Below are 14,467 nucleotides of genomic sequence, written 5' to 3'. Positions count from 1 at the left end.
GCTTTCATAACATTTCAGCAGATGTGTTCATCTAGAGTTAAAATGTCACTTTTCGGGTTCAACTCACATATTCTTTTTCAAATAAATTTGATAAATCATTAGATGTATTTTGCTTATGGCGGCAAACTCAAAATGCCTTTAATTTGGGTCGATTCATTAAATAGAGCTATTTTATGAATTCAGACGACTTAGAATACAGCAAACACGTCATATGGAAATCTTTTATAAAAACATGATTTATACTGTAATTTGTTGTTGTTTTTTGCTTGGCAGCCCAGATTCTCATGCACTTTTAGTGCATTTTCAATATTTTTCATTTTGATTCACCGAAGTCACACAGGTTGATGTGAATTGTTATTTTTATGTGAATTATTCTTTGAAGAGAAATGACATAACAGATTTTTTAAAGGGCTGAGGTTAAATACAAGGGAGCTGAAGCCCCTTAAACAGAGTATCTTATGTAAGGAAATGTTAATAAAGCTGAATCACAGCTTGGCATTTCAGCCCATCAGCATCAAAACATTCCCTAAAATGAGTTTAAGTGTTGCTGCTGAAAACACAAATGACTAGTATTGATGAGAATGACTCATTCACCTGCTCTCTCTATCGGTGAAGCTGTTGTTGTAATGCTTGTGGGTGGTCAATAGACTGAAAAGGCCCCTTTTCAGTTGCTGACACCCACCGCCTCATTCGAATTCACATAAAAAACATGTTTGTAGATGTTCTGCATTGTATATTTTGAGTGGTTTTGATGTAATGGATGTGTGGCATTATACGCGGGGGCGTTTATAGCAGAATGTATGAAAATAATTATTTTAATTAATGATACCCTCCAACTACTTCAAACACACTTATACTATACCCATAGCAATATGCCCATAATTCATGCATATGCATACATATTTATTAGTGGTGGGCATAGATTACTTTTTTTAATCTAGATTAATCTCACTGTGATCTTGAAATTAATCTAGATTAAAATGGCTCATTCGAATTCTGGCGAAGGCATTCAGAATATGTGTGTTACCCAAATAAAATTGACAAACAGTAAGTCTTTGAGAAGGGGTTTATCAAGCTTAGTGGTGCATTAGAAAAGGGGCTCATCTCCTGTTTCCAAAATGCATCATAAAGTGCTTGATAAAGCTGTAAACTAATTCCACATTACACAGGGTGCAAACAACCTTACGCCTGTTTCACACCAATGTTTAAGTTTTTTTCAAGTTTGTAGGTGTCAAGGTACAGAAACGAAATAATTAAATGTAAAAAAGCACTGGATAGTCTTCAATGTAAAAATGAAATATACAATCAAACCTACATTTATTCAGACACCTTCAACATTTCTCACATTATTACAGTTTTGCTATATATATAAAAAATTATATCTGGTGTCTGAATAATTTTTGGTTTGACTGTTAAAACTACAAAAGTATTTCAGTCAAGAGCAGTGAGTGATTTTCATTTTCATTTTCCTGGATTAACATTACAGCAGCCAGTAACTAAATTATGCGCGGTCACTTTAAGAGACGATGAACGCATCCAATATAATAACATCCCATTTTTTCCCCTCAACTGTTTACTTTCACTTAAGAAATAACTGACAGTTTTTTCGAGGATAATTTCCAAGGTGGATATTTTGACATATATCGTATGTATTTGTCGGTACTAGAGCAAAAATAAGCAAATTAGATGTTCAAGCGTTTTGAGACGCCTTTCTCTGCGCGAGCCCTGAACACCAGAACACCGTGAGTACTGAATTGGGCTTGTTCACATCTTTTTGTTTGTTCAAACTGCGATTTGTATTTGTTCGTTCAGGTGCAGGAGGGACTTTGAGGAGAACTTTGCAGAAGAGAGCTCGGTTCTGTGTCGCTGTCCGTGATATGTGGCTCTCTCTCTCTCTCCGCACCGAATACAGCTCGCGAGTAACCGGCTACTCTGTTCAGCTTTTCCACGTCTTGGGTTTGGATGCTTTAATGTTTAAATCGACAAGCGGTAAGGTGTAAAAACATGTGAAAAAGATAAGCTTTCGTGACGATGCGCAGCAGTGGCCCGTCAACTGTCCTGAGCATCTTTTTAGGCTGGCCTCAGCGAGTCAGTTATATAAAATATCAAGGTGAAAGTCATCATAGCTTGCTTAGTATAGACCCAGCTCCCAACCCAACTTTGAGAATAGATTAACGGCGATATATTTTTTATCGCACGATAAGAGTCTCGCGTTAACGCAGCACGTTAATGCCGATAACGGCCCACCACTAATATTTATACATCTGCTCATCATCACACACAAACACACAAACTCTCACACCTTCACTGGGCCACCCACACACACACACACACACACCTCTCCCATGCTGTGAAGTTGTGAAGCCAGTTCCCGCAGATCCTCTTCGCTGGCTAGAGGGTTGATTTGTTCTTGCACATCCACAACAAACTGTTGCCATGACATCATCTGGTTTGGCCCGTTCAGTTTCCTCCAGGAAGGCAGAGTGGACAACAGCTTCTCGCCCAGCTGAGTCATCGGCCTGCAGGTCTGTGAAAACGACAGACAGAGAAAAGCGATTTTACATTTCCAAATCAATAGGGTTGCTAAGTTGTTCTGAGTGGTTGCTAGGTTGCTTACTTTCTGGCCCCAGTCAAAAGAACAGACCCTCGAGTATCTATGATAGTCTAATGCTGAAATATGGTCAAATATAAGTCTAAAGAGCTTTTTTCCCCTTTAACCGAAAGTAGAAAGAGCTACAGTAGAAACCTCCGCTGATAAATGAAAGTCAGGCTCCTTGAACACCAAAGATATTGTGCTATAGAAATTACAAATGTAAAAACTATTGTAATTACTTCTTTGAATAGTAATTTTCCTTCATTATACACACAAAACTCCAGACACAATATAACGGCGATTGAGAAAGTAATCTGTATAGGTATGTGTATGAGTGAGAGAGATGGAGAGAGAGGGATGTAGCAGGAGAATGAGAAGAGTGTGTTAGCAAGAGATCTGAGTGTCAGTGTTTGATATTGTGCATTTCTAGAAGAGAGAGCACATGTGTGTGTGTGTGTGTGCGCTGGATATTTGACAAGGTAAAGTGAAGAAGAGAGCTTTATTATAGAGATCAGACTCAGATCAGAATCAGAAAAGTGAGTGTTTCAGGTCATTGAACGTAAATACTGCATTTAGGTCATTGAACTGATGAAGTGCTGGGATGTGTAGTAGACTGATCGTACAGATATGATGGTGTTGCGGAGCTCCAACAGAAGGTTTCTCAGCAGCTTCATGTCTTTGGAGTTGGACGCTCCTGCATCCATGATAAAGAGCTTCTCAGCAATGTGCAGATCATTCCCAAACCTGAGAGAAGAAATGGCATTATAATCAGAAAGACACAAACCACGATCAAGGTGGAGTAGCGGCTTAAGATCGTATTTTTTCATCAAGTCACTTTAATCTGTATTATCTAATCAGTCCTACGGAATTGATCACTTTGCCAAATATTGTCCTTGTAGGTCTCATGGCTTCAAACTGACAGTTTCTATTAATTTAATCACCTGTTTCTGACTTCCCTAAGTAGGGATCTCTCCTTGTCATAGCTGAATTCTCCCCCAAATGATCGAGGCAGATTCACAATGTCAGCATGTGTGGCCACCAGGACCACACGCAGTGGATTCCTGATCTTCCCTCCAAAGGCTGTGGAAACAACACAGAGGCAATCTTATTGTCTATTCATCACATCTTTGCTCTCAGTGCATCATATTTCAACTCAACGATTTGAGAACCATAGACCAAGTACTAGATTCCTCTAATGAAGTCTCTTCATTGGATGTGCATGCTACAGTACTTACACAGATCCATCACTACAGTGAAAGCAAAGGCAAGCTAGGCGGAAATGACCAGAGAGAGTTTGAGAGAGACAAGAATGAGAAAACTACAAACAGCATTAATGAAGCACAATGAATGGAGAACAGTTAACACATGGAACAAACCTGCATGCATGAGCTCATTTCTTTTGTAGAACTGTCAGTTAAACTTGTTAATTTAGTACAAATAATTCTTCTAATTGTTTTAAAAAATAACTTAATATTGTAAAATTGGTTCAAAAACAGATTGACAACAAGCACAACTGGAAAGCAAGGGGTCACAAGACGCTTTCAAAAGCAGAACTGTTTATAACTTGTCAGAGAATAAATATATGGTGCTCATGGTGTGAAAACAGCAAGACATGACGCAAACAGTATATAGTATATATATATATATATATATATATATATATATATATATATATATATATATATATATATATATATATATATATATATAGTATAGTATAGTATATACGTGCACACACACACACACACACACACAAAAAAGCAAAAATAGCGCAGATGGAATGTGAGAATGCATTGTGTGTGATCGGGCCTCAAGACAGACTGACAAACTCAACCGAAAAAAAAATGATTGCCAAATATATACTTGTGTTGAATGACACGGAAATTAAACAGTATATTGCATACATAATATATTGACTTATAAAGCCATACTTTGTGATGTCTATTTAATACTTTACTTGTCTGCCACAATAATGTGATATCATGTAATAAATTAATTAAACAATTGACTGCTGCACTTTCACAGTAACAGAGCTGTGGGTAACTAACTATCATGTTATTAATTGTTTATTTCAATCATTATAGAAATGACAATTTCAACAGTATGGTGAAAAAATGTGCTGAGACTGATGAATGATAATTAATAAAATAAATGCAGAAAAGTTAAGGTGTAATTGCATGACTTTCATGAAAAACACCAAGTCAATTATTTGGTAAAAATGAATAAATAAATGACTATTGCTATAGTAACCAAGTAAAACATATTCATTTCCACACAAAGAAATTATTTGACTGCTCTCTAGACCTCTCAATCACAGATTTTTACAGCTTCAGCTGATCCCCGTAATTATTGTAATGGAAAGCTCTCTACAAAGGAGAAAAAAATCCATACATTGCACACTGTAGTCTCAGGAGACATACACAAGCACATACCGATGTTGTCCTCTGGCAGCGTGAGAGCCTTCAGGCAGTTGAGCCAGAACGTGACCTGGTTCAGCTGAGTCTCATAAGGCTCCTCCAGGCTGAATAAGACCAGGTGAATGGCTGTGGCGTCATTCGCAGCAAAGTAATCATATGAGCAGTAGTAGACGGGATTCCCAGAGAACTCCCATATACTGAAGTCTCCCACACCTGAAAATGATTACATAATACAATGCATAAAATAAAATAAAGATACAGGATATCATTCAAAAGCTTGGTGTAATAATAAGAATAACAAAAGAATAAGAAATGTTTCTTGAGCACCATAAAAATAGTATCAAAATGATTTCTGAAGAATCATGTGACACTGAAGAGAGTAATGGCTGGTGAAAATACAACTTTGCCATCACAGGAATAAATGACATTTTAAAATATATTAAAATAGACAACAAATGGTATTAATATTTCACCATATGACTAATTTCACTGTATTTTTTTTTGGTGATGACTTTAAAAAAGTCTTTCTGGCCCCAACTTTTAAAAGGTATATAGATGTTAAAATAATATAAAAACTAGATTATTCAAAACTGTATATTAAAACTAACTAACTCTATTTTTTGAGAGAGATCTATTATAAACGACTCTTTTACCATTGACATTGGCGTTCTGGATGTCGATGGCTTTGGTGGCGGTGTCGTCAGCCGTGGAGAGAGCGTTGTGAACAGGACTAAAGACCTCCAGCACTCCTTTAGTCAAACTGGGCTCAAACATCATGCTGCGGCTCCGCACACTTACATTCTCACAGCCTGGGTACAGGTTAGAGATGCTGACAGACACTACACACAAACAAGGAAGCAAAAGCAAAGACTGCAAATTAGATGGGATTTTAACAATTGATAACAAGAAATACAATAAGGACATATTTGTAACTAAAGGATAATGAATATAAATTGTTTGGGGGTTTATAAAATGAAATGAAATAAGTTGTTAAAAATCATTTCATGAAATGTGGAAACCCACCACATGGGGGAGCTCTTTGATAAAGGCCTGAGTCCAGCTTTCCCAGTGTTGACAGAAAAATACAGATTTAGTAAAGGTTCCCCCCTTTCTGAAATAATAATACTAATTCTAATAATATTATTAATAAAACAAATACACAAGGTTTTAAAAAAAAATAATTATCTGCATAGTAGGGGAACTGTTGCCTATAGTTGAAGATATGGGCTGGCAAAGATTGCATGTAAAAAAAAAGAAAACTCCACTAGAGATGAGCCACTATCACCACACAAACACACACACATATATAATTAAAACAGTTCAGCAGGAAAAAAAAAATATTCCCCTCCAAAAAACAAAGAAGTGCTAAGAGCCATTTTAGTTAAAAATAACACCAGAGAGTCAGATGACTCAAACTCTTTTTTATACCTTGCAAAAGTGTTAGTCACGCAGTGCTGCATATGTCTCGCACAATCAACGCTTTCCACTGAGCTTCGGTTCTTTCTAAAAACATTTCTCACACAAAATCAGAGAAGACTTCCTCAATTTGGCTGTGGCAGTATTTCTGAGAAAAATGTTGGTGTGTAACGCATTACACATTGATGTGATTGCGCCTTCCAAGCATAGCGCTATATGACGTGTGTGTTAATCTGGGAATGAGTGAGGAAAGTGAGGAAAGTTGGCCCACAGAAAGCTCTATACTCCAAGTTTCACCCAAAAGTGAACATTTGCTGTAAATGTCCTCACCCTCGAGCCATCTAGGATGTAGAAGAGTTAGTTTGTTCATCAGAACAGATCTGGAGAAATTTTGAAATTTAAAACACATCACTTGCTCACCAATGCATCCTCTGCAGTGAATGGGTGCCGTCAGAATAAAAATCCAAACAGCCAATAAAAATATCAAAAGTAATCAAGGATTTGTTTCTGACAAACATGCAGCTGTTCACTTCACAAGACGGTAACTGTGGATAACTGATATATTTAATAGCAGTTTGGACTCTCATTCTGACGGCACCCATTCACTGCAAAGGATCTAGTGGTGAGCAAGTGATGTACTGCTTAATTTTTCCAGATCTGTTCTGTAAAGAAATAAATTCATCTATATCTTGGATGAACAATTCCTTTCATTTTCAGCTTTTCCGAAGATGAAGGATAACACATCACCCTACCTGCTGGTTTGGAGGTGACCGGTGAGGCTGGGTGCCGGACAGCGCTGTTCAACCTTGTCCTCCTCCTCCTGAAGAAACTGCGCAGGATGCCACACTTCAAGGACTCCACCAGAGTGTTCTTCCCTGCTCCCGAGTGGCCGAACAGCTTGAGTTTGATGCGAGGTTGGAGGGTCTGTGTAGGCCGCAGCTGCTGGATGTAAATACTCTTATGGTTGTCCTGTAAGACCAGTTACAAAGGGCATATCAATTAACACAACCCAGTGGTATTACAATATGACATATAGACCAACGACATAATGGTAATGTGCCTGAAAATGTTCAGTTCATCCTAATGAGTGTAATTTATAGGCTCTTAATAGCCAGTCTTCCAGCTGAGCATATTCCTCTTTTTGATGCAAACAGCAAGACGCTGAATGCCATATATATAAATAATGTGTGTGACCGTCAAATTAAAAGACTTTCAACATCTTCAGTCAAGCCTGTGGTTATTAGATAAACCATCTGAACATCTGATCAAATCCGAGTGACCGGAGCATTAAAAAGACCAAGGGCCCTATCTTGCACCCAGCGCAATTGACTTTGTACACAGACGCATGTGTCATTCCTATTTTGCACCCGCGCAAAGCGCGCTTTTCCCTCCACAGAAGCACGTCGCTAAACTAGTGAATGAACTTGCGCTCCCTGGGCGTTTCAGCGCAAAAAAGGAGGCGTGTTCCGGCGCAAACGATCCCTGGTGCTATTTTGCTGTTCCATTACACAATTGCGCCACTGACCAGAAAAAACCTAGTCTAAAGTCAGTGGCGCGTTGCGCGTTGTTCATTATGCTATTTTAAGGGCGCATGCTTGGCCATAATGTATACACTTTGCTCATGTAATCTACACAGATGCAACAGTTATTTTTGCAAATCATAAATTGTTACACTAAAAAAATATTAACACATGAGATGACGGAAATCATTGTGGTGTGACACGAAGATGTGAAAAAAATAGGCATAAAACTAGCTCACAAATTATTCAGGCTAATTATTCTCCCATCCCCATACAACACAACTTCTCTGTCTTTCACTGCTCTTACAAGAACATCAGTCTCCTCGGCTGTGAACCGCTCCTGGCGTGCGCCTGGTAAATACGCCATAATAATAGCAATCCGTAATGGAACTTGCGCACCTGCTTTTAAAGGGAATGTTGGATGACGCTCTGATTGGTTTATTTCACGTTCCGCCCAAACCACACCTATGAATAATGAAGCTACTTCAGACCAACCCACTTTAGATTTGCGCCGGGCGCAAGAGCCATTTATCCCGCCGGGAAAATAGCAACAGCGCCGAGACCCGCCCACAAAGTTACTTGCGCTTCGCGCTTTGACACTTGCGTTTCAGATCGTTAAAATAGGGCCCCAAGATTCAAAATAAACTGATGCAGACTAAAGGTCAAATTAAATGTGTCTGAAATATCTTAGCATATGGAAAACCATTTATTTTTAGTCACCTTAAAAATGTTTTCGCCAAAATAAAGGACTAGATAGAGCTTCAAAATGCCATCTGTGATTATAGTAAGTTTAATTAGGAGAGGCTTCAAGCTTCAGTTATGATAAATGCCACTGCAAGGATTGACTTCAATATTATTGTACCATCATATTTACATATCACTCCAAGGTAGTTTAAAGAAAACCAAAGTATATGTCCAAGAAATCATAATAAAAACATGACACCATACAGTACACCAGTGCCTGTACACTTTTTTTTTAGCAGTGTTGGTTCAGAGACTATTTTTCCCATGCATTTTTTCCATATGGATTTCACAACATTTGACAAACTGTGATTTTCGACCAATGGGGGTTACCCAGTATCACCAATAGCAATAGTTTTCTGAAAGCCAAACATTTATTTTAAAACGATCAAAATCAGCATACATTCCAGAGGGATGAGAGCGAGTGTTGACACTGGTGTCGTATAAAATACAACAAGGATCTCATCAACCCTACCAAAGCATTCATGTCATGCAAATGAATGTCACTTGAGTCTCAGTGAGATGAATAATATCCAAAGCCTCACACCTTTTTCAGCTTGGCCAGCAGCACTGCTACATGCTCCTGCTGCTCTGCAATCGCGAGATCCTCCGCTGTCTTTCCATCCTGCAAGAGACAATGACAGAGATGGAGAAACTGCAGCTTATAGAACATTACAGGCAACCCAGTGACAAAGATTAATGAGTAAAGCTAGATAAATAAAAATCTGTCAAACTTTCATCTGCTCAGTCTTACCAGACCACCGCACTAATAAAGCTCTGATAGATAGAGACCTATATATAGAGAGATAGAGAGTGAGTGAGTGAGTTTGCAGGGTAGGGGTGTAAAAGAGAAAGTGATAAGCTAACATGGAAAAGTGAGAAAGAAAGAAGAGAGAGAATATCACCTAACAGCTCAACAGCGTGACTCACAGTACATTACAACAGCGGGTACAGTGATGATTATGGCTGAAATTAATGACAGGTCTAATGCTGCCTTCAAGACCAATCAGATGATTGTTTATACAAAATGAATGCATGTTACAGACATCACAAAAAAAATAATTATCACTCCAAAAAATAGTAAGTCAGGACAAGTGTGGCATCCTGGCACACAGTGTTTCACTTATTTGCAACATGGGATTCATGGGATTGCATGTGATTTCATGCCACCTGACTGTGGCCCTTATTTAAAAAAAAGAGTTGTGATATAGTAGGTAATATTTTCCTGATAACTGTTCACCCACCCCCTCTCACTTCTGCTGCCATCTGTCTGTCCGCCCATGGAAAATGTCTCTTCAGCTGCTAGAAGCCCATTTAGCACGAAACTGTTGAGGTGAAGTCACTTACACCACAGAATAAAATAGGTCCTGGCTCCTAGGACATATCCACTGACACAAAAATTGCAAATTCACTTGGTGCCCCCCCCCCCAAAACATTACAATTTAAACAATTTAAAGTGTCCTCTATCTTAATATATTTTAAAATGTACATTTATACCTCTGATGAAAAAAGCAGAATTTCAGCAGCCAGTCTTTAGTGTCAAATCATCCTTAAGAAATTCTAATATGCTGGTGCTCAAAACCTTTCTTATTATCAATGAGTACAAAGTCCTTTTTTTTTTTTTTTTTTACAACATCAATACTGTGATGTTCCAATCAGTTTAAAGGGAACTTTACCCAAAAATGAAAATTAGCCCATAAATTACTCACCCTCAAGGCATCCTAGGTCTATATGACTTTCTTCTTTCAGACGAATCCAGTCGGAGTTGCATAAACATTTTTCTTTGATCTTTCAAGCTGTTTAATGGCATTTAGCGGGTGATGAGGTGCATCAGTCCAAAAGCAGTGAAATAAGAAGCACCCATCCATTAAAGAATATATATATATATATATATATATATATATATATATATATATATATATATATATATATATATATATATATATATATATATATATATATATTAATTAATGTATAAATATATTAGTGTCAAAATGTGCTCGTTAACGAAGGCGTTAATTTTTTTTCAGTTTAATGTATTGAAAATATTTAACGTAGGGGCGTGGATGGCCACCCACTCACAACTGCTGCTTCTGTCACTTTTTCTCATGACAAGAAGTGAATTTATTCAGCCGCAGAATGACTGAACAGGAGACGTTTTCAGACACGCGCTCCTCTTCACTGTAATATCAAGTGCAAGTAAGCGAGTTCGGAAATGGTCCTGTGCTCAAAGGCGCCATTGCGCGCTTCCTTTGTGCGTATCCTGACTTAAACTGTGCATGCATGTAATATATTTTATATATATTATATACAGGATATATTTATATATATGTATGCACATGTCTATGAAATCAGCCACTGTCTCACTCATCTAACACATCCTATTTAACTCGTCAGTTCGTGTTTATTTGATAACTTCTGTCAGTGAACGCCGCCTGCAAAACACTAAAATAAATATAAAAAAAATAATCCAGTTAAACAAGAAAGACGCCTAAATAATAAAGTTAAATACACACTACCTAACGGACGAGGTTGCAAATGCCGATGGGTGACATGAATGCAGATGGCTCAACACTAAATTAATGTGCTGAATGCATAAAATAATTTCCTGCGCTCAAATATGCCAATATAAAGGAAACGCTTTGTTTGAGGTAATTTGTTAATTACCATAGACTTTGAATTTGCAACTATTACAGTTATTACACTTATATAAAAAAATTTGTATTATGCTTGCTATAAAGTGTGTGACGGCACATGCACTACCGCCGGTGGCAGTAGACAACCGCAGTGGCAACCGACCACCACAGCGTCACAGCAACTGTCACAGCCCTAGTAGTGAATTGATGCATTTTTGTATGAAAAATATCAATATTCAAAATGTTTTAATCACTTTAATCTAGCTTGCGCTCACTAATATGAAGTACAAAATTAGGATTTGTAAAGAAGAATGTCAGAAGATTTCGATATAAGCTAAGAAGAGACTGGTTTTCCTTTGCTAGAGTAAGGAAACTTTGCTTCCTTTGTTCCTGTAAACAAACAATGGTTTTCACGACACTCCATGAGCAACGCTGACCCCATACGTCATCCGCCCGGAGCTGCTTCAGTGTACAACTGTTGGTGCAAGCTAGAATACAATTATTATATGGATATTTTTCTAACGAAAATGCATCGGTTTACTACAGTAGGCCTTTGTGTGACCCTTGGAGTTGTGTGAAACACTTTTTATTAAGGATGGGTGCTTCTTATTTCACTTCTTTTGGACTGATGCACTGCAACACCCGCTGAGTGCCATCAAACAGCTTGATAGTTTTGGGAGAACTAACCCTTTAATGTCGCCTTTCTGAATAATTAATATTCATTTCTTTCAATAAATAAATAAAATTCCTTACTGGCCCAAACCACTGAAAACCAGTGTATATCTCAGACCTCAGTATTAGTCATCAAATTAAAAATCCTAATTAACTGGAAGCTTTGCTTCCATTATATGGCACTAATGGGTTAAACCCCGGATGATCTAGCAACCCCCTGCAAAGTGGTACTCATTTAAGTCAGCTAATGAGAACCAACCAATCTACAGTTCCCATCATTTTACGTGGCAGCACTGGAATGATAAAATACGTAATGAACACATCAATTACACAACCAATGCTCCTCCTTTGCTTTCTTGTTTCACAATCATTAAAAAAAAGTTTTTGTCTTTGACTGGAAGTGGGAAAAAAAAGAAACGAATAGAAACCTGTGTTCATTTCAGTAAAACCAAAATGACGCACATAGAAGCGTCCCAGGAGGCTGTGACGGCAGCACATGTGTGATTGTGAAATCAGCAATAAGAGACGCCAGCTGTGAAGGGGAATAACTACCAGAGAGGGCCAGCCTGAAGAAAGTATATTTCACAGAAAAATCATATGCAAAAATGCTGTAAAATATATAAACTTAAAGACAGCATCGAATAACTTCTGTACATAAACCTCAGGCAATCTTGGTTACATGAAAACAATCTATTTACCCAAAACCCACCACAGCCACAGCCCTCGACCGAAACCATGAATGATTTAACACCTCAGAATACACACACACACAATCTCACACATAGCAACACAAACCCACACCTAACACCTGGGGCCACAAGCACAAGCAAAACACACAACCCGAAACAGCTGTGTTCCTCCTCAAACCGACAGGGACAAATTAACCAGCCTCCCTCTGAAAGAGAGCCCCACGCAGACAAGAGTGAAAGTGGATGTGGTGAATGCAGCAGAGGTGTTAGCTTTGCTGCACTGTAATTACTCTTATCTAACGTGGTTTGACTGAACACAAAGCTTTCCTGCCAATTAGACTTTATGAGATATGACTGCAAAACAGCCCGTTTTCTTTTTGTGTCTGCCTGCTCATCTCCAGCTCATACCACGTGTCCCTATGAGGATGTGCTTGCATTCATTTGACTGGTTTCTGGTTGTCTCCCAAAGATTAAAGATGCCTTAAAATATAGTGTTTGTTTGACACATTGAGACTACGTCATTATTGTCATTATCATATTGGAAAGGGAAACATGAAAAAAACATGATAGCTGTCTGAAAGAGATGGCATAGTAGACATAGTAGATTTTATTATTATTATTTTATTTTAATTTTTTTGTAAAAGAAAGAAATACTTTTATTCAGTAAGAACACATTATTTTGATTAAAGGGGACAGTAAAGACATTTATAATAGTACAAACTATTTCTATATCAAAATGCTGTTCTTTTGAATTTTCTATTCATCAATGAATCTTTAAAAAAATGTCTGACCATTTCCACAAAAATATTAAGCAGCACAACTGTTTTCAACATTGATAATAATAAATGTTTATTGAGCAAATTAGCATATTAGAATAATATTTGAAGGATCATGTGACACTGAAGACTGGAGTAATGATGCTGAAAATCAGCTTTGCTAACAAAGAAATAAATTCATCCTATATGTGGAAGCCATTTTTTTTCTTTCTCAAGCCACCGACCCATACGCCTCTGGCAATGACTTATGGATTCTCAAAATTCCCGTGTGCTGTAACATGTATTGTGCATCAGCCACTATACAATATTAACACTGAGGAGGAGAGCTTTGAGATTGTGTTGAGGCAAGGAGTGTGAGCGAGGGGCATGTGGGCCAGCCGAGGGGAGCGATGTGGGGGTTATTGATTGAAAACGTACATTGTGTGGGCATGTTGTCCTTCGCTGGTGCTGAAAGTGAAACAATGACTCTCCACTGGCACTTTTTCATTAATAAGCTTCATTCTGGAAAGAGCATTTTAATGCACCAGGCTGCTAACTTAATGGAGAAGGCACATCCTTATATTACAGACAAAAAGAGGTGAACAAATAACAGACAGATATATCCTGACGATCACATTAAGACTCAGAATGAGTCAGGTTAGAAATCGGTCATCCAAAGGAGGGACACCCACACAATCATATAACCACACACTTTCTGTGGAAGAGACACTTCATGAGACAAGACACAGCTGACTGAAAGATGAAGGATTAAGAACAGAATGCTAATCTAGGCTGTCGTGAATGATTAATGAACACTTATTTAAAGAGATAAAGAGGCTGCAATTTGATTAATGTGCTAAGAGGGCAGGACACCGGCTCATTAGAGTTACATTTCAATATCTAACATAAAATGAAGACAGCAGCCAAACGAATCAACAAAAAGCTTTTGGGAACATGTGGAAAATGTTACCATTCTCTCTCTCTATATATATATATTTATATATACACTGTATATATATTCTAATATA

At 37.9% G+C, this 14,467-nt stretch overlaps 1 protein-coding gene across 2 annotated transcripts in view; it reads right to left on the bottom strand.

The window, feature by feature from the left end:
• Positions 1 to 14,467, bottom strand: part of LOC113078875 (death-associated protein kinase 1-like) — a 64,452-nt gene that overhangs the window by 3,539 nt on the left and 46,446 nt on the right. For both annotated transcript variants that reach the window (XM_026251182.1, XM_026251181.1), the window contains exons 19-25: positions 9,235 to 9,312; positions 7,179 to 7,395; positions 5,664 to 5,849; positions 5,026 to 5,223; positions 3,535 to 3,673; positions 3,217 to 3,337; positions 2,339 to 2,527 (exon numbers count right to left, since the gene is read on the bottom strand). In XM_026251182.1, coding sequence (XP_026106967.1) covers positions 2,339 to 2,527; positions 3,217 to 3,337; positions 3,535 to 3,673; positions 5,026 to 5,223; positions 5,664 to 5,849; positions 7,179 to 7,395; positions 9,235 to 9,312 — 1,128 coding nt within the window. The remainder of the gene's footprint in view (positions 1 to 2,338; positions 2,528 to 3,216; positions 3,338 to 3,534; positions 3,674 to 5,025; positions 5,224 to 5,663; positions 5,850 to 7,178; positions 7,396 to 9,234; positions 9,313 to 14,467) is intronic.

This window comes from Carassius auratus, chromosome 5 (assembly GCF_003368295.1).
Source record: "Carassius auratus strain Wakin chromosome 5, ASM336829v1, whole genome shotgun sequence".
Lineage (NCBI taxonomy): Eukaryota > Metazoa > Chordata > Actinopteri > Cypriniformes > Cyprinidae > Carassius > Carassius auratus.
This window is presented reverse-complemented; position numbering and strand designations above follow the sequence as displayed.